This window comes from Crocodylus siamensis, chromosome 4, assembly GCF_052110815.1.
Source record: "Crocodylus siamensis isolate JL-2025a chromosome 4, ASM5211081v1, whole genome shotgun sequence".
Lineage (NCBI taxonomy): Eukaryota > Metazoa > Chordata > Crocodylia > Crocodylidae > Crocodylus > Crocodylus siamensis.
In genome coordinates this window covers 44240238-44261023 of record NC_143398.1, presented here as the reverse complement: position 1 = coordinate 44261023, position 20786 = coordinate 44240238, and the positions used below count along the sequence as shown (strand labels likewise).

Here is a 20786-nt window from a genome sequence, read left to right as displayed (position 1 = left end):
CTAAGAGAGTCACCTGACTTAGAAAAAAACAAAAGATCTTTTTTTCTGTTTAGAGGACTGGTTGAACCAAATTATCAAGCAAGATCTTAGAAGTGGCTAGAACTCCTCCCCCTTTATTTGAAGATATGGGGGTACTAATTTTTTTTGAGCAACAGTAGGACCCAGCACATGTTTATCACCAAAATGATGCAGAAACCAGTCCCAGTTCAGGATCTAATACACCTTGACAGAAACAGCAATATATGAATTATTATACTTTTTATCAGAGTCGGGATCAGTTGGCAAAGTGTTTGGGAAAGCTGGAATAAAGCATGCTAAAATAGCAAAAAAGTTACTAAGGTGTGGATAGTTATTAAATATAATTGAATAATAACACCTTCCCTAACTACTTTCCCCTCCACTTTCTTTCCTTTCCACATGACTCTCAGCTACTCCAGGCTCATTCGTTTCTCTTTTACAGGCAGCTTAGCTCTCTCCTGCCTGGTTTCACATTCCTGAACGTATTTTTTCACAAGTTCTCGTTGCCTTACAATTCACAATAAAAGTGGAAATAATGTAAAGAGGCTGGAGAGCAGATACAAGGGCGCTCCGACATGCAGGAGCAGAGCTGTGTCCTGGAGACGCAGGGCTGGAAGGGACCCCGAGAGGTCCCCTAGTCCAACCCCAGCCTCCTTACCCAGCCCGTCCTGTACAAATCCACCCGCTACCCTCGGAGCAAAACCACAGGGTCAGCCCTGAGGCAGCGCCAGGGGCAGGTAAAGCAGGGGCACCCTGGCCACCAGCCCGCTGCTGCTGCTGCTGCTGCAAAGCCCGTTCAGACGCCCGGCTGCAGCAGCAGGAGCGACTCGCTCGGGCCCGCGGGGTGGAAAACCAAGCGGCCTTCGCGGGGAGGCGGCCCGGCCCGACCCGACGGCGCTCACTGGCGCGCCCCTCCGAGCCCGGCGCCAATGGGGCGCGGCGCTAATATTCATGAGCGGGCGCGGGCCAATGGCGAAGCCGCGGGGACATCAAATGGGGCCGGCGGCGTTGAGGGCCGCGCTCGGCGCCCGGCGGAGGCTCGCGCCTGGCCCAGGTGGCCGGGGCTGTGTGCGGGCTCCATGGGCTGGGCGCGCCCCCGCGGGCTGTGGCTCTGGCTGCGGCTCTGGCTGCTGCTGCTGCTGCTGGCGCTCGGCCCCGGCTGCGCCCGCGGCAGCTGGATGTGAGTAGCGGGGACGGGGCCGGACTGGGCCGGGGCCCGGCCGGGGCTGACCGGGCTGCTCTTGCAGGTGGCTGGGCGTCGCCTCCGTGGGGCTGCCGGACAAGCTGGGCTGCGCTGACCTGCCGCTGAGCGGGCGGCAGAAGGAGCTGTGCCGGAGGAAGCCGCACCTGCTGCCCAGTGTCCGCGACGGCGCCCGCCTCGGCCTCCGCGAGTGCCGCAGCCAGTTCCGCCACGAGCGCTGGGACTGCGCCCTCGGCCCGGCCCCTGCCGCCGCCGCCGCCGCCTACGAGCTGAGCAGCGGTGAGTCGTGCCGTGCTCCGGGCCAGGCTGCCGGGCAGAGGAGCAGTCCGGGGCTGATGGAGCCGCTGGCGGCCGGAGCGACGCGGGTTGTGGCAGGTGCCACGGGGCCGCGTGTGCTGCGAGGCGCACAGCCCGGGCTTGCTGCTTCCGCGCTCTGGCGACGCGGCTTGGTGCTGAGCGGCACCCAGTGCCAGACCGGGCCTCGGGCCCCCGCGCTGCGTGCCTGCGTGCTGAGCAACCTCACACGCGCCAGGGCACAGGTTTCCCTGGCCGACCGCGGGCTCAGGTTCCTGTGCTTGGCAAGATGTAAAGGCTTAGTGGGGGAAATGGCAGGTGGTGGGCTGGCATATGGCCACAGAAAACCGTGGCTGCTCCAAACTGCATACTGTGGTAGCCAAAATGGTATGCAGAGTATTAAGTGTGGATACCTCAAACCCCTGGTTGGTGAGGGAAACCTGTACTGCCGTAAAGGCTGACCTGACTTTCTAGAGTCCTCTCAAATTGTGCTGCGCAAAATATTCTTGGGGGTGCGGTCTCCTCTCAGCCTCCTGACACCAGGGAGCCAGAGCAACCTCTTCTTGATTAGTGGTTTGTAAGCATGTCAGTCCTGTGTGCTCCAGCACCCCCGTGTTTGGCATGTTCTGTCTTCCCACTTTTTATCCCCCCCCAATACAAATAAGGAAAAGCCAACTTTTGATGATGGACTTGTATGTCAGTTTGCTTCCAAAGCTGTTGTACTACTTAACAATGCTACCAGTCAAATAGTAATGTTAAATACATAAAAGCTATTCTCTGGACCTGTCATTTAAGGCCTCAGGTAAGTGAGACCTTCAAACAGGAGCCTGTCTTTACCTGTATGCAAAGGCAGTGGAAACTGGCTATATGAAGCCCAGAGTAGGGGCAAGTTGCCTATATTAGGTGAAAATATCACAGGCTTGGTGCTGCAGGAAGCACCTCCTGTGTGCTAAGGCGATGTAGTGCCTCACTGACTTCCATACAATTGCTTCTGCAAACTGTCAGGTATGTGTGTGATTTGCATTGTTACAGAGGGCTGCTGGTTTGGGCTAACAGTTCATTAAGAATTCATCTAGATTGTTGTAAGATATGCTTTTACTACAGTGTATTTTAAGTATAATTCTCTTGCTTCACGTGCTTACATCTCTATGCTGTTCATACCAGTACACCCAGCTCTGTTAGAAGCTTGCGGAAGTAGGGCTGGAAGGGGCCTCCAGAGATAAGGATGGGGTCCTCATTTAATATTTCAAAACTGCATTTTGTTTCTATGTAATATTAACTCTGTGATGTAATATAATAGAAAGTAAAACATTGATGCAAATTCTGAAAGGATGCTTCTTTTAAACAGATGTCCTTGAAGCTTTAATCTGTGTGACTAGTCCCATGGACCCAAAATGAAGACAGTGATCCTGTAGACACTTTTAAATGACAGGGTCACCTTGGCATATGGATAAGCTTCCACTAGGACAAAGGTAGCCCCAGAGTTTTTATGCTTTCCCCTCTGCCATACTAGCCTAACAGATTTGTGGTCGAAATATACCCATGTAGCTCCGGTCTCTTAGTTGTGGGCAGCAGCAAGAAGTTGAAAATACAACTTTTTGTTATAATTAGAAAAGCTTCCAGGTTGTTCACTCAGATTAGGATAGGGTCTAGCTTGGTACAAAGGCATTTAAAGCTTGGTGTCTCCCTAATCCAAAGCATCTCTTTTAACTTATTCAAATTAATATTTAGTGGTGAAAAGCAGTGAAGGTAGCGAAAGCATTTTCTACTGGAACATTTTTGAAATTGTCTATGGCAAGAAAAATCCATTTTCTGACTCTTTCTTCAAGTAGCTACCAAAATAACATGCACTCTAGATGATTTTGTAGTAACATAAAATGAATGACGCAACCCTGCAAAAGTCATTTAACTTGACTACATTTATTTCCATTGAATTAATAGCTTATGAGATTTGGCTCCTAAAAGCCAGCTGTGAAAAGTAGCAAGAAGATGGTGTGGTTAAATTAACATTTCCATGCATTCTTTTATAGGCACCAAGGAGACTGCATTTATATATGCAGTGACAGCAGCAGGCCTTGTGCATTCTGTGACTCGATCATGCAGTGCAGGAAATATGACTGAATGCTCCTGTGATACCAAATTGCAGAATGGTGGCTCAGCCAGTGAAGGCTGGCACTGGGGTGGCTGCTCTGATGATATTCATTATGGAATGTCATTTAGCAAAAAGTTCCTAGATGGCCCTACCAAGAACATAACTGGAAAAGATGGGAGTGGACTGCTGGCAATGAATCTGCACAATAATGAGGCTGGAAGGCAGGTATGTATGACAACTTACACTTGGAAGCAAAGACTCCTTAGATTATGCTGCCAAAAATGGCATTACTATGACTAGGCAAGATCCTGACGACAAGTATGTATTGGGCTAAGGGCAAGAATCAGGTTAACACCTCCAAAACAGTTAAATTCAAAGCTGAAACCTGTATTACTTTCTGTCCATCTTGCTTCACAGTTGAATTAAATAAATAAAACCCCACAAAATGAGTATAGTTGAGACATTTATCTTGGATGTCCATCGTCTAGTGAGTTTTAACCACTTCCTGCTCAGAAGAATGGTTAGGGCTTGATTTCTTTTCTGTTCTTTAGAGAAGACTGCATTTTTAGTTCTTTCTGATACTGAATGATGATGCACCAGACTTACAGTCTTAGTTTGTTCTGTTCGTTCATTACATAAATGCTGTCTTGTTCATTGTTCATGATTTAACTACATGCTGTTTATAAAAAGACCATTTCCAAGCAGGTGATAATTATATAGGGCCTGATTCTGAGAGATCCCTGGGTAAGCGCTGTAAACGGGCTACTACATAAGACTAGTGCTAGTACTACCACAACCTACTTGTAAAGGAAAGAGCTACAACTTTTTTTATTTTGCCTAATCTCATCATTGTTAAGCATGCTCTGAGAACATTACTGGATTGAGCTTCTTGAGGAGCTGAGGTAAAGGAACCCCCTTATTTCTGGAGTCTTGATTTGGTTTTTCCCTACTTGAGCAGGGATGGTTCTGAGCTAGCAACGTCTAAAACCAAGGTGGGAGATGATTAATGAGATTAAGCAACAGTTGACATTTTGGATTACAATTTTGGAATAAGGCTAGTCGGTTCTGCCAGATCTTGCTGCAGGTGTTTAGGTTCTCCAACCTCTATTCATGTTGGCTAATATCTGACTCTGAAATCAGTGGGATGGTTTTCAGAGTGAGGTGTAATTCTGTGTGAAGGTGTCAGAATCTATCCCACTGGGAAACCTAGAGCTCACAGGACCTTACAGAATACTGTTCTTCTTCAGTACAGCATAGGACAAAGACACTAAAGCAGTAGCATAACTAGGGCTGCACGAGAAGGACACTTGCCAAGTTAGGAGGGGTGTTGGGATCACCCCCACCCCCTCAGAGTCCAGGCCCCAGCAGCATTGCCAACAAAACAATTCCTGGCTGCTGTTTCTTTAGGAGCAACAGAGCCATGGTGGACCAAGCTCATGCAATGGCAGCAGCTTAACTGGGACTGTTCTGGAGTCCCATCATGGCAAAGCTGTTGGGGCATGGATTCTGGCGGTTGGAGGTCATTTGTGGCACTGCTCCAGAATGGCTTACTCCAGCATTTTCAGATTACCCACACCAGTGAACAGCAAGGGAGCTGCTTCTTCTTCCCTGCTCTTGAACCTATGCCCCTGCAACTCCCTGGCTCCTTGTTTTCAACCTGTGCTATGTGCCCTCGGGACCCTGCTCTCAGCACCTGCACACCATCTCCCTGCTCTTGGAACCATGTGCCCCTCCCACTCTTTCCTGCAGGGTTTGCCCCAGGCACCAACCTGGCTTGTTAGGCCATCTGTAGATCATGTCGTATTTACTCAAATATAAGATGACCCTAATTTATAAGATGACCTCACCAATAATTAGATTCTATATATGGAAAACTTACAAATTTGTTATAATTTTCCAAGTATAAAATCTAAGTATTGGAGCACTGTCTTGAATTCCCCCTCCCACTCACTGCTACAGCAGAGAAAGCCGTGGCTGGAGTACAGGGGAGGGCCAGGTAGCCCCTCTGCCTTCTGCCTCACCCCCCCCTCCTCTTTTTTGCCGCCCTGCCACAACCTTCCTGCACCTCCCCAGTCTCTGCTCCTTCCTGCCTCCCTAACTCCCCAGACTTTTGCCTCCCTTTTTATTGTCAGAAACTCCTTTGACTGTTCCGTCTACAAGTACAGTGCATGGAAGTTCAGCCCTTGCCTGGCAGTGCAGCAGTATTGGCACTGCTGATTTTGGCCAGGTAGGCAATGCAGCAGTGTTGGTGCTGCTGAGCTGACTGGACAGGGTAAGGAGTTTCCATGTGGTTTGTGCCCAGGTGACACTCCAGCTCAACCTGGAGTTGAGGTGTACCTGACAGTAAGGGGGTAGGAGGGGGGTGCAGGAGGCCAGGGGAGGGCAGAACCTGCAGAAGAGAGGGCAGGAGGCTGCTGTGGGTCTAACTCTGGCTGTGACCCAGGCTCGGGACCAGTCGGAGCTGTAGTAGCTGCCTGCTTCCCCCTCCCCCACTCTATTTTGTATACAAATATAAGACAAGTGGCTTTTCCCCCATGCTAATTGGAGGAGAAACATATTCCAATAAATGCGGTAATTTGGTGTGCGCCATTAACATATATTTGCATATACTGCTATGCTCTCATTCTTAAGTTTATAGTAAATTAAATGATTTTGAAGCATTTAAAGTTCTTCAGCCATATCACTTGCAGCTATGTACTTGTTTTTAAATATCCACAAAGGAAATATGCAGAGCATTTGGTGACTTCCAATAAAGTAGATAGTTTGTAACATAGCTGCGAGCCGCAGGATAAAGCAAATACTGTGGCTGTTGTCCAAAGTGAAAGAGAAAGCAACATTCCTATTGTTGGAAATCCTAGCTATTGATATTACCAAGGCTAAAACTTAGCCACAAGTTGCTCTGATTCTTTCTTAGTTTCAGAATCCTTAAAGATTGTTAGAAAGAATTGAAGCTGTTGTTCTGGGAAAAAGATGTTTTGGGAGATGTATTGCTATCCTATGACCTTTCATAATGAAAGGCATCAGAAATATGATGATCTTACGAAAATAAGTATCTTTCTGAGACAGTACTTCTGGAATTTACGTAACTACATTTGTTTGGAACAGCTCTTTTTTTGGTAAGCATAAAATTCTCCAAATTCCTTTCCCATCTCAAGTCAGAGCCCTATTTAAGCTTCTCTATCCCATAGTTTCACCAAGATGTTGAACTTTAAAGTAGAGGAAGGATTCTGTGACTTGAGGATCATGGAAGAGGGGTAGCTCAGATTTTTCAGGGGCAGAGTCTACACCTTGGGAGAGAAATTTTTTATTCATCCTGCATATAGTATTTTAAATAGAGGATTTCAGTAAACAGATCCTGTTGATTATAGGCTTGAGTGATCTACCCAAGATGGACAGCAGATATTAAAAATGGTGATTTTACTTAAATATTTAATTTAGATTGTAGATGCCATATAATGTGTACTATGAATCTAGCCAACTATTGCCCTTGGTGCTTTATCATGCACTGCTGCCTCTGGTTCTGCATATTGTCAAACTTGGCAATAAGAAGAGGAAATCATTTGTGGAGGGGATCCCTCAGGGACACAATCAACAGCAGTGGGAGCCACCCATGGAGTAGGGGGGAGAGGTTGGGGGGACAGGGCATGCTTGAGAGTGGTGCCATGAAAGCAGATGGACATGCTCTTAAAAGTCTCTAAAAGTGAGATCTACAATAGCCAGCACATGACATGGGAAGCTGCCTGAAGTGAGGAAACTACTACTTTATGAGCCCAAGTCCCAAACGTTGATCCTCTAAACCCCTGTTAAGTACCCCCTTGCCCTAAAGTTCTTTGAATATGTCTAAAGCTGTGTACATTTGGATGGCACCAAGTGGCTGCGTACCCAGCTTGTGCATAAATCCTATCAGAATCCACAAAATTGACAGGGGAGCTGATGCCTTCAGGACCAATCCAGTAGGCAGTCCTAGATCACATCTACTGGACTGGGACTTGCGTTCATGCAGGAACAGTTTCTATCTCTTTCTGAGGAGGCTCAAACCTACATCTCATATTCTAAAGTGGTACTCGAACCTCTCCTCTACTTTAGGATAGGACTTCTTAACTTTTCATATGGGAATTGTTCTACTTTCTGTAAATATTCTTTGGGCCAGACAGGGAGAAGGAGACGCTTTGAACTTGCAGCCTGGTGGCTAGACCCCTTTCCTGGGATATGGGAGAGTTGGTTTCAAATCATTGCTCCTGGAAATATCTGAATGAAGTGGGAGGAAATAATTCTACCACATCTCGCAGGACAAATATACTTTCACATTTGTGATGTGATCTGATAATACTAAACGAGGGCCGTATATCGGGACCTACCAAATTCGAGGGGGCTGCCCCCTGATTTTAGGGTCACAGTGAGGGCCTGGCATCCACTTCGCAAACGGAGAACAACAGGGACCTGTCCCCTACCCCACATGGCTCTGGCCAGGAGACCTTGGTGCCCAGTCACTCAGCTGGTGGCTATGCAGGCTGCTTACCATGCAGCCCTGCTCCTCACCACTGATTGGCTGCAAGGGCTGTCTGTCATGCAGGCCCACCCCCTCACTGCCAATTGGAGAGGGGCCAGGCCACATGACAGGCAGCCCTCAAAGCCAATCAGCAGCAAGGAGCAGGGCAGCAGCCCTCTAGGGAGCAAGCACTTTATTTTCCTTGGGTTTTCTTTTTCCTATTGAAATCCAAGAAGTCTGCAGATCCCTTGCCATATATGGTGTGCCCACATGGTGCAATGTACCAGTGTGTAGAGCTGCTTCTATTGGATCAAGAATCCGAAGCGGTATAACTGCAGTGGCATGGACCAACTAGTTCAGATGGAGTTCTGTTTGATATAACCATACTGCTTCCAGGATCCAACCTAGTATAGCTATACAACACACTGGTGTGCTCCATAGACATACAGGCCTGTCTGGAGCTAGCAGTATTAGACAGTCAAACTTTAAAAACTTTGGCCTTTGTTATAGAATTTTATTTCATGATGGTTTGTTCTTGAAATTGGATTTTTATAAGTACTGTTCTTACAGTTTCTTCGTTTTGAATATAGATGAATAAACATCCTGTGTCAAAAGGAATGATACAGGGGGGTGGGGGGAAAAAGCATTTAAGTACTCACTGTCTTTAAGTAATTGCATGTCTACATGTAAAATTAATACGAAACAATCTCCGGAGTGTATTGCCATTTGAATGTGTGTGCCTGGGAGCACAGCATATTGAGCTGGGTCAGAGCTGCCCTGGCTGGCAGGGGGCCCGGAAGGTCAGCCTGCCAGCCCAGGCTGCTCCCTGTGGCTCAATGTGCTATGGAGGGGTAAGTTGAGGCATGAAGGTGTTTTCATTGTGGGGATAGTTGGCAGGCAGCCTCCACACTGAAGCACCCTTGTGCCCCTGCTAGTTGGAACAGCATCGACACATGCACTGCTGCAGAGTTTCTTTTACTCCACTGCAGGAGTAAATACAAATGCTGTCCTGCTGTACAGTAAATTAGTTTACTGCAGCCTAATAGGGGTGCATGTGTAGACACCAAGGTGTTTACTGCACAGCTAACTATTCTACTGTGTAGTAAACATCTTGTGGAGATACACCCACTAGTTGCAGTAGGGGGAAGAACTGTGGTTACACAGATGAATTGAGCAGTCCTCAAACACATGTATCATTCCTTTTTACTGAGGCTATGCATGTGTATGTGTAAAATTAAACGTGTATAAAGTCTCAAGATTAAGGCCTATAACTCGTGTAACATGCTTTGAGAAAGGAAAAAAGCTAATGTCGGGTATAACCATTCTTTCCCCTTAACTTTTGCATGTTTCACAGCACAAAGGTTAGGCTTTTAGGCATAGGATAGGATATATAGGTATACAAACATTCATGTTAATAAATACTATCTGATGGGAGAATAACAGAAAATCATTTAAATGAAAATATGTAGAAGATTTCTGTGTGTGTGTACACAAATACATAACTGTTTACTACTCTTCCTTGTTTATTTCTTTAAACAGCAAAAATCATTTTCAAGACTTCAGCACTTTTTTTTTCAGGTTTCCCTACAGCAAGTTTTAGTTACAATTTTCTGCATGCACATAAACCCACTCACCTAGTACTCTTCTTTCCTTCTCTTCATGGATTTGATTTTCTTAGGCTCTGTGGAATGGTGTCTGAAATCTTTATAGGTCACACAAGCTCTTTGAAGTCCATCACTAGTTTGACAGTTTGAGTCCTCTTCAAGTATTTACAATGGAAGTCTGTAGTTCATACACCATGTGGCAAGTTTTAGCTTCCTTCTACTGCAGCAAAGGAACAGAGCCTGCAGTCTCTTCGATAACTTTTTAAAGTACCTGGAATATAATCCTTAGAGCAGACCCTTGTAGTCCTGTGGAGTTCTACTACAGGCAACCCCCTGTTAATGCTTCTTTGCTTGGCACTGTTTCACTATAACGCTCATTTTGAAATTGATACCTGATTTCACTTAGTGCTCAGCAAGTTTCACTATAACACTTGCAGTCGCCGTACATTTGGTTTCACTTAATGCTAGATTCACTTAACGCTTGCTTTTTCAGGGACCAAGTAAGGGCGCTAAGCAGGGGTTGCCCGTATGGAGTTCCTTCTTTTCATCTTCTGCTTCTCATCACAAACATCATTACTTTCAGGGAAAGTTTCAGAAACAAAAGTATAATTTTTACATGGCATTCATTGATCTAAAAGCTTTTGACACTGTAAATCTTTCACTTCACTAAAAATGTGTGTACACCTTTGGATGTTCCACATCCAGAGGTGTCATTTGGTGCTGCCATGATGGGATGATGGCTGAGTAGTGGAAAATGGCAAGATACTGGACCATTTTTTGGTCACGCATGGTGCTGGATGTGTTCTGGCTTCCTTGCTCTTTCCGGTTTTTTGGTTTTATTGGCTGTGCCAATAGGAGCATCTTGTGATACTGATGACAATTATTCAGTTTTGCACTGAAAATGTTTAGTTTTTGTTTGCTGTTGGGTTTTTTTCCCAGCCTGTAGCACTTCAGTAGCAGCAGCATTTCATGTAAAGTAGCAGAACTTTTCACCGGAAAGCTCCTCTTTGACAACATTCAGTTCTTCTCTCTGCAGCCTATTACTGAGGTTTTACAATCAGTTTAAAGAAACTGCCCTAATCTGTGCTGAAGGTTACACATGTCCATCTTGTTATTACAATTTAACAATACTCCTTAAATTCATGTAGAGGCTTAGCATACAAGGTAAGCCACCATATAAAAGTGACTAATCCCTCTTAATAAAGGGGACTAATAAGTGTGTATTTTAGAATGGTGTCCTATCAACTGTAGGACCACAGAGAGATGAATTTATACATTAAGTTGGCATCAGTTGCACAGCTGTGCTGTCAGTTCTCTTATCTTATTAGGCCTGGATGACCTACTGCCACCACTTAAAGTGCAACTGGAACTGACTGAGTTGTCATCAGCCTGTTTTTGAGATTAAACAGCAGGACAACCTTCCCAATATCAAGATCCCTAGTTGTCAGATGTTCGGCATTTAAATGTTTATGTTCATAAGTTCAGCTTTACTGGTTGGACACCTTGTTCATATGGCTGACTTGACAGTTTGCAAGGCCATGTTTTATGGTCAGCTAAAGGAAAGCAACTGTTACCATAGTTGCCAGTATAAATGGTATAAAGAGATATTTTAACATCCAATTTGAAAGGAGTCTGTGTTGACACACCAACAGTTGAGAAGCAACAACCTACAACAAAGCAAGATGGTAGCCGATCTGTAATTTCTGTTGGATTTCTCTCGCAGGGTGACTCTAGGAGTAGCCTGTCAAACTGCTTGCCCATGATAGAGGTTGTGCAAATAGCTTCAAGTAACTAAGGACTGGGCCTAGTGCCCATCACAGCCTATATATGGATAATTTTAGCTCATCCAGCGGAATCGCCCTGCCTGATTGTAATAAGTATGCAAGGACTCATTCCCCAAAAGAACCCCTATAAATTCCACATTTTCTTCTATTATTTATACTTCTTAGGCTATGATGCAAAAATATAGGTTATGTCTGTATAACATATAATACAACTTGATCTTAGTCTCCTTGGGAACTGCACAACCATACTACAAACTAGTAAGGAACAGTAGTAGTTAGGACTATGCTCTTTGTAAGTGGCTGTGATATTCACATCTTCCATGTCTTGTTTCTCTTCTTCCATACCACTTTTTATTCATTGCCAGATTATTTGTATTGTAACAAGGGCCCTTTCCTTTCAAAGCCAAATCTCTCATCTCAGTGGAGTCTTAAAGCTGAATATGACAACTGTCCAATCATTCCTCAAACAGATTCTGAAGAAACAATTGTATTTCTGCAATTACAACTATAGGAATAAATATTAAAATTGGGCGGTGCCTAAAAAACACACATATATGCGGTAATTGTATTACTGGTTTTCGGTTTTTATTTTTTTAGCATGTTACTAAAACAGAATATCAAATCTGCAGTACGCAGGAATGCTTTGGGGTATGGATTGTACCCCATTTCTGCTGTTTGGGTGTGCTTACCATTGTTGTCATTTTGGATCCTGGGTGGCTCCCTTCTCCAGTTGTGGCCCACCAAATTTTAAATGGCTTCTACTTCTGTCCTCCTTTCACTTCACTAGGGGCATTCTGTAGAAACTAATGGTTTTTGGTAGTGCACACAGAATCTTCCTCTAATGGCTCTGTACATGTCTTGTTTGTTTGTCTTTGCTGGTAACCTCAACCAACTAGCGATTTCTATTCATTCACCAAAGAATATGCAAGTCCAAGCAAATATGGTCATATATAATATATAATTTTTTTTTCAAGAATAATTTGTATTCCTCAACTGCCCACTAAAGTCAATAAATCTAGCACCACCCAAATAACCATATTGTAAAGTCCCAGCATAACATTTAAAACAGAAAGGATCATTTCTTCTGTGTCCACAATTCCTTATTACCTATTGTACTTTGAAGGAGCTGGTACTGATAAGGCACAAATAAAGACAGTTCTTGGTTGTCACTTATTGAGGTGGGTGTACCTCTGCCACTGAAGCCGCTTGACTGAGTGGCTGCAAGGCTTTATCTGCACTGATTTACCTGCAGTAATATGGCCTAGAACAAATCTGGGGGGTGGGGGGGTGGGAAGGTTCTCTGAGAAGCTCTGAGGAAGGTGTTAAATTCCTACTTCTCCCCTCTTTTATAAATGGTGGGGTGAGGAAGGCATATGACTGACTGGGGTTAGTATTTGTGAAGATTGTGGAGGAAGTGGTTCTTAGAAGGAAGACTTTTTTTTTCTTTCTGTTTTAATGCCAAAGTTGTTGTTCCAGTACAGTTTTTCTAAGATCAGAATATTATTTGTAAAGATGTCCAGACATGCTAGACTTGACTGGCTGGTTCCTGCCCTTTAGACTTAGCCTGAAGTCCTTTTTGTGTTTAGTTGCTATGAGGAATACATTCCCTTTTGAACCTTTGTTAAAGCACGCATTAAAATGTATCTACTTTTCTTTAAAATCTTTATGCAGCAAAGTTTCTGGTTCCAGTGGTAATTGTCTTTAAAATATAGCCCTTCTAAACCCTTCAAACAGTGCTTTGAAACAAGCTCATCTGCATCCATTTTGGTGATTAAAGATGCATACATTTATTGCTGGAAGCAAGGTGCAGGGGGGAAAAAAGCTGGGCACAGTTGACTGCTGTGAAGTGGGCTTTTTACACTAGTGAACAGTGCCTCCATATGAGGGACTGTTAATGTAGAAATTTAAAAAAAATTAGACTTTTACTTTTCTCGTCTTGCTAAGTGTATGTATTGTTCAGATCTTTTCTTAAAGCTGTGCATCGAATGTGTCAATAAAGAAATGTAATTTGTTTACTTGTATATTATAACCATCTATAATGGTTTTCTTCGAGTCTCTTGCATTCATTATTTGCTGAAGCTCTGAGTTGCAGTCCTAGATGTAGAAAGTTACTACTTTATTTAGTCTACAGTTTTTGATGGCGAGTCCAATATAAACTGCCCAAATTCTTGTCTGTTGCAGAAGTCTAATAAAGGCTGTAGACACCCTTTGCCCTGCAGACAGGTTTGCAGAAGTCTAGGTCTAGCATCTACAAGGATTTCCAACTTATTCCTCTCCAAGGAGACATTTTCAAAATATGAAAACATTAACTCTGCTAATAGCTATAAAATATTTAAAAAACAAGAAAATCTGTGTGAGACTATGAAAATGTGCTAACTAATATTTGTGTAATTGGGAAAAAAATTACACTTATACCTGCCTTTTGTTATAACAAACCTACCCTAACTTTCTCAACAGTAAGTTTGATTCTGCATATGTGATAATCACCCAGGGACTGTCCCCAAACAACTGAATCTAAATGAACTGCATGCATTTAGATACTATAAATCCCCTCCCATTCAGATCTGCATGGTTGAACATTACCACTATGTTCTCCAAGAGATGGCTGTGTTTCAGGGGTGAGAAAAGCAACAAAGTATGCATACTTTTTAGTAAATTGGAATCCTTCAGGGTACAAAATAAGACCTAAATATAATTTTTCACTATTACTATTAGAAGGCTTATTACTATTAGAAGCCTGACAACCTGTTTGGTCTTGCCCATGTACTTGGGCTCAGCACCTCTGAAACAGGCTGTGGGTGTGTCTCAAATTGGACACTCAGAATGAGAGAGCACCTTGTAAAATGTATTCCTCTCCATATATCCTGTTTCCTCATTGGTCAAATAGGGATAATCATCTTAGCCAAAGTTGGTGGAGGCTTATGGATCATCATTGCCCAGAAGTTTTCCTAGTGAATGGAGAATAAGCCTAAATAATGTTCCTGACTTGTTTTCAGGCTGTAGCAAAGTTGATGTCAGTGGACTGCCGCTGTCATGGAGTTTCTGGGTCCTGTGCTGTGAAAACTTGTTGGAAAACTATGTCACCATTTGAAAAGGTTGGCCGTTTTTTAAAAGATAAATATGAAAACAGTGTACAGATATCGGACAGACTGAAAAAAAAGATCCTCAGGAAAGAAAAAAGCCATCGAAAAATACCTGTCCGCAAAGAAGATCTACTCTACATAAACAAGTCTCCCAATTATTGTGTTGAAGATCGTAAACTGGGGATCCGCGGAACACAGGGAAGGGAATGCAACCGCACATCGGAGGGACCTGATGGATGCAATCTCCTCTGCTGTGGGCGTGGTTACAACACCCATGTGGTCAGGCATGTGGAAAGATGTGAATGCAAGTTTGTTTGGTGCTGCTACGTACGATGTAGGCGGTGTGAAAGCATGACTGATGTACATACCTGCAAATAAGCCTATCTATGTTGGGGAGCAACACAAAAACATGCTGCAAAGTAGTACTCATTTTTCCTGTGTGGGACTTACAAGGATGGGGCTTGTCTGAGCGATTTAAAGAAGTGCTGTATTTCAAATATTTTGGTTATTAACTAAAAAAGAATTGTGTAAGATGATTAGTAGCCTGCACAAAATGATAGAAGCAACAGCAAAAAACTTCTGGTTCTCCATAGAGTCTGGGTAGCTGGATGACATATATGAATGCATCAGTGTGTGGCTAACAGCAGATATTAAACTTTTAAAGTGAGCAACAGCCATGGCACGGTTAGGATCAAAAACAGTATTAAAAGTATTATATGGTGGAGTAAAAACAAGGACATCTTAGTAGTTAGAGGCTGCAAGGATACTGGACATTTAAAAGGTGTCAGATGTAATCCTTTCTCCCATATTTTTAAGAATGGAGGCTGTCAACAGGATAGATACACACATGTGTGACTCCTTCCTGTAAACTGCTGAAAGAAATGTGGTAGCAAAGCTCTAAGTTGAGTATACAGTGTTTGCAAAGCAAGTGTGTAGAGAGGCTACCACACAGTATAAAGAAGCTCAGCAACATAAGTAAAGCCAATGAAGCCCCCATGGTTGGTGGGAACAATGGTCTGTTTTAGCTGGCCATGCATGGCACAAACCCAAAGATACTGGAGTACCTTACACTAAATGCAAATAGTGGATTGCAGAGGTTCCCAAACTTTTTCTTATTACATATCCCCTTCCAGATTTATCAGCTCCCCCATATGCCTACCAGCATATATTTTATATTTTAGCTCCTTAAATGCCAGTTGTTGTTATAATGAAAATTAAATCTGCCATTACACAATATCTCCCACATACCCCCAGAGATACCTTGCATACTCCCAGGAGTGCACGTGCCAGAGCTTGGGAACCCCTGGTATATATAATAGCAACCATGTTTAGGAGGTTCCCAAGCTCAAATATGCTTAGAAGAACTAAAAGGAGAGTCAGGTGTCTGGGACAGAAATGTGTTCTGGTATCAGAAACAAAATCTCCTGCAGCCAGATCCTTAAGGTCCCATACACATAAACTGGTTTAAGTGACTGGGAACTGGTTTAAGCCTGTAACAGTACAGAAGTTCAGTGCACGTAAACCACTTTCAAAAGCCAAAACCAGTTTAAAATAAACCTGGTTGGATGTAGTATCAGACTTAAATGATTTAGGTCAAACTGATTTATGGAACTTCTGTCTCAGTTCCCTTCCAAATTCAAGTTAACTCACTGTCCTCCAGCATCCCAGGATGCTTTGCAGCCCTGGGCTGTACTGTCTGTTCCAGTGGAGCAGGGACTTCCTCGGCTCTCTGCTCCTTAGCCTGCTGCCTGCCTGCATCCCTCAGCCCATAGGGATGGGGGGCAGGACCCCCAGACCTCCCTAGCCAGGGTCTACACAGCACATGGGGGGAAGGAAAACCCTTGTGGTGGGGGCTTTTTGACCCTTGGAAGCCCTCTCCCCTCCCCTTCTCACCTGCCGATTGCTTCAGCAGTTGCCACAGGAGGGAGGGAGCTTCCCCTCAGGTCCCTAGAGCTGCCTGGGCTGGGGAAGTCAGGCTATGGGAAGCTGCCTGAGGGGGAGGCTCCCCCAAGGTGGGCCAACACCTAGACAGGGAGCTGTGGGAGGACAGCAGGGGGTTGTCTGGGCTGGCAATGGCCGGCAGGCTGGGAGACGTGCTGTAGTCCCCCTGCCTGCTGGCCTGGGTCAGTGCGGACCTCTCCCACCTGTCCCAGGTGAAAGCTGGATGTCAGCTCAGTTGGTTATCAGTTCAACGTACACAGCTTGGAGGAAGCTGCCTAGATTGAAGTGGTTCTGCCTCAGGCTTTTTGACTGCTTGCACTTAGCCTACATTGTGTGTATTGGTGTGACCAGTCAACAAGCCTTCAGCCCCACTGCTTCCTTCATTGGTGGCCTGTGATTAATGAATCAGTATTGCCAGCAGGTGGTAGCTCAGTGTTTTTTCTCTCTGTGCCTATCCACACTCCAATGCGGAATGCAGACCAAAGAAATTTGTCAAAAAGGGAAAGAAACAACAAAACCTGAACTGTATTTTTCAGCCTTTTTCGTAAGTATAGTATTTAGAACATTTCATTCATTTGTTCCACAACCAATGTTGCTTTAAAGTAAGTTTCTCTTCACAATGTCTTGTATAGCTTGGCTCGCACCATTAAAATATTTAAGCTGTTACCAATAACATTTTTATACTTTTTGTCCCATTTGATTTTTACATCCGGGCAAAGCATTAATTTTTTTAATGTAATTTTTAAAAACTGGTTTAGAAGTAGTGTGCGCAGGGCTTTGTTTTGTTTAAATGTATGGATACGTATTTTTGATAAGACAAAAAAATTATATTTTGTAAATATTTAAATTATGAAAGCTATGTTAAAGGTTCAGAGACCCCTGGATTAAGTTCCTAGAACTAGCATGATAATATTACCTCTGACATTTGTTCATTAAGTTTCTTACTATTGGAGTACAGGCATACCTTGTTTTATTGCGCTTCGCAGATATTGCATTTTTTTACAAATTGAAGGTTTGTGGCAACCCTGCGTCAAGCAAGTCTATCGGCGCCATTTTTCAATCGGTCCCATTTTTCCAACAGCATTTGCTCACTTTGTGTCTCTGTGTCACATTTTGGTAATTCTCGCAATATTTCAAACTCTTTCATTATTATTGTATTTGTTATGGTGATCTGTGATCTTTTGAAAGAAGTTCTACTGTGGGTAAAATGCTATCAAACAGCATCGCATGCTACAGAGAAATCTTTCATGAAAGGAAGAGTCAATCGATGCGGCAAAGTTCATTGTTGTCTTATTTTAAGAAATTGCCACAGCCACCCCAACCTTCAGCAACCACCACCCTGATCAGTCGGCAGCCATCAACATCAAGGCAAGACCTTCCACCAGCAAAAAGATTACGACTCGCTGAAGGCTCAGATGATGGTTAGCATTTTTTAGCAATAAAGTATTTTTTAATTAAGGTATGTACATTTTTTTTTAGACATAATGCTATTGCACACTTAATAGACTACAGTATAGTGTAAACATAACTTTTATATGCACTGGGAAACCAAAAAATTTGTGTGACTCGCTTTATTGCGATATTCGCTTTATTGCTGTGGTCTGGAACCGAACCCGCAATATCTCCGAGGTATGCCTGTAGTTTTAAACTGACTTTAATTTGCTTGTGCAGGGGAAAAATTATTTGCGCAAGTACATAAATGATTTATTTCTTATTTTCAGGGGATTTTTATATATTTCAGCTAATATACCGATTATGAGACATTGTCAAGAAACTGCTGCTTGGATTTTTTAAAATTATCAACTTAGTAAGTTTTTTTGTATTTTCATTTATGGTAATGTAATGAGGAATCCTGGCTTATTACAGCAAATGGCAAGATCCCCACTGACTTTAATAAAACTAGCATTTTACCTATGGACATTTCTTACACTAACAGTCATTTTTAAAAACAAATATGGATGGTAGGGTAAGATCTCCAAAACTACTTTGGGGGATGAATACCTAATTTTCATTGTTTTAATAGTTTAACTTTAATAGATAAAATCCTGGGTCCAGATCCCAGAGTTTTAAACTTGTGGTTCTCAGCCTTTTGGGACACCTCAGAAAATGCCAGCTTTTAGCTTTCACTTAATTTTTGACTAAGGAAAAATAATAAGAGTGATTCTTCGCTGCAAAGTACTCAGAAAGACCATGGCAGATCAGAAATGTTTTTGGCACTATGGATTTCTACTTGAAATCTCTGGGTTCATCTTGGACGCCTCAGCTGGAGTACTTTGCCCAGTTCTGGGCACCGCACTTTAAGGAGGATGGGGATAAGCTCAAGAGGGTACAAAGAAGGGCCACTCGTATGGTTAAGGGCATGGAGGGTAGGCCCTATGAGGAGCAACTCCAGGAACTGGGCCTGTTCAGTCTGAGCAAAAGAAGGCTGAGAGATGACTTGATCGCTGCTTACAAGCACATCAGAGGGGAGCATCAAGAACTAGGAGAGCAACTATTCAGGAGGGCACCTCAAGCGAGGATGAGGACAAATGGGCATAAACTACTAGAGAGTAAATTCAGGTTGGACATAAGGAAAAACTTCTCTGTAAGAGTCACCAGAACCTGGAACACACTCCCAGCAGAGATGGTGCAATCACTCCCCTTGGAGGTGTTCAAGGTGAGGTTGGATAGGTACCTTGTTGAGCTTATCTGAGCCCAATAACTTCCTGTCCACAGCAAGGGACAGGACTTGATGATCTTACAGGTCCCTTCCAGTTCTATGTTTCTATGATTCTTGTGAATCATGTATAGGTGTTTGTGCACTTAACACCTCCAATTATTGATGTTATAGTAACTGGGGGTGGGGAGCAGAAGGGGTGTGTTATCCATACACACATTTCACTTGGGTCTCTGGCAGACATTAGAAGAATGGTGTGATTAGGATCTGAGAAATCTGATGCCCTGCCCCAAGCATTGTGAGTTCTGCCATGCTGGATATGCACAGCAGAGCGTGCAGTGTTTAGGTTGGTGCATATAATTCCTCATATCCAAATTATACCTGTGGGTCAGGCAACAGACAGCTCTTTCCCAGACCTCAGCTGAAGGATTGGGTATAGGCAGCCTCAAGGGAGGAGTCGGAGCTGCTCTCAGCCTGATCCCAAGGATTGGGCTAGAGGTTATCCAAGACCTTGGACTGCTCAGAGACAATGCTGACCATCAGCTGATTATCTGCATCAGCCCCAGACAGCCCTGGGTCTGCTTCCAGACCCAGCACTGTCCCAGGCTAGTGCCAACAACCAGGTGATTGTGGGCACTGGCTCTGGAGAGCCTTGGGGTTTAGAAAAAGACCTGAGCTGTTCATGGCAAGTGCTGACAGTCGGGTGAACCAGTGACTGTTTCAGGTGGATCAGGTCCATTAACTTTTACAGCAGGACCATGCAACTGGAAGAGATTTCCCAAGTCATCAAGTCCCTCAGTATGGCATTACAATTCTTCCATCTGCAATTGGAATACATAGTTTCTCTTTGAGACTATCATTTCCCAAATCTAAGCACAAATAAAGAAGGGAGAATATAAAGAGATATGCCAAGTTAAATAGGACTGGTTTGCATGACGCTTGTATAATTTGGGATAGGTAGTTAGTCTGAAGTCCGACTGCATGCTTAGGGGCAACCAACATGGGTTCATCAGTGGCAGGTCCTGTCAGACCAACCTGGTGGCCTTTTACGATCAGATCACCAGATCATTAGACGCAGGGGTAGCAGTGGACATAGTCTTCCTGGACTTCCGGAAGGCTTTTGACACTGTCTCTCACCCTGTTCTCATTAAGAAACTGGGGGGCTGTGGTGCAGACACACACACAGTCAAATGGGTCGCCAACTGGCTGGAGGGCCTCACCCAGAGGGTGGTAGTGGATGGGTCCTTCTCAACCTGGAAGGACATGGGCAGTGCGGTTCCGCAGGGCTCGGTCCTTGGGCCCGCACTGTTCAACATCTTCATCAGTGATTTGGAGGAGGGGGTAAAAAGCACCCTGTTCAAATTTGCTGATGACACTAAGATGTGGGGGGACGTGGGCACATTGGAAGGATGCAACAGGCTACAATCAGACCTAGACAGGTTACAAGGGTGGGCGGACGAGAATAGGATGGGCTTCAACACAGACAAGTGCAAGGTGATGCACCTCAGGAGGAACAACCAGCACCATACCTACAGGTTAGGGAACTCCCCTCTTGTCAGCACGGAGGCGGAAAGGGATCTGGGGGTCATCACTGACTCCAAGATGAACATGGGCTGGCAGTGTG

General features: G+C 44.2%; 1 protein-coding gene across 2 annotated transcripts; it reads left to right on the top strand.

Annotated features, from left to right (window-relative positions):
• Window positions 1-972: 972 nt before the first annotated feature.
• WNT16 (Wnt family member 16) lies at window positions 973-18421 on the top strand. Of its 2 annotated transcripts, XM_090042201.1 has the most exons (4): window positions 1002-1198; window positions 1266-1498; window positions 3544-3830; window positions 14479-18421. In XM_090042201.1, the coding sequence occupies exons 1-4, from the start codon at window positions 1098-1100 to the stop codon at window positions 14941-14943; spliced, it is 1086 nt and encodes a 361-aa protein (XP_089898327.1). In that variant the 5' UTR covers window positions 1002-1097; the 3' UTR covers window positions 14944-18421. The 2 variants fall into 2 exon arrangements, with proteins under 2 accessions (XP_089898328.1, XP_089898327.1); XM_090042202.1 differs by lacking the exon at window positions 1266-1498 and having other exon boundaries at window positions 973-1198.
• The last annotated feature ends 2365 nt before the right edge of the window (window positions 18422-20786 follow it).

Excerpts from the sequence above, each read along its gene's own strand:
- WNT16 (XM_090042201.1), top strand. The coding sequence starts at position 1,098 with ATGGGCTGGGCGCGCCCCCGCGGGCTGTGGCTCTGGCTGCGGCTCTGG. Across the intron at positions 1,199-1,265 it reads TGCGCCCGCGGCAGCTGGAT|GTGGCTGGGCGTCGCCTCCG; the intron begins GTGAGTAGCGGG and ends CTGCTCTTGCAG. Across the intron at positions 1,499-3,543 it reads CGCCTACGAGCTGAGCAGCG|GCACCAAGGAGACTGCATTT; the intron begins GTGAGTCGTGCC and ends ATTCTTTTATAG.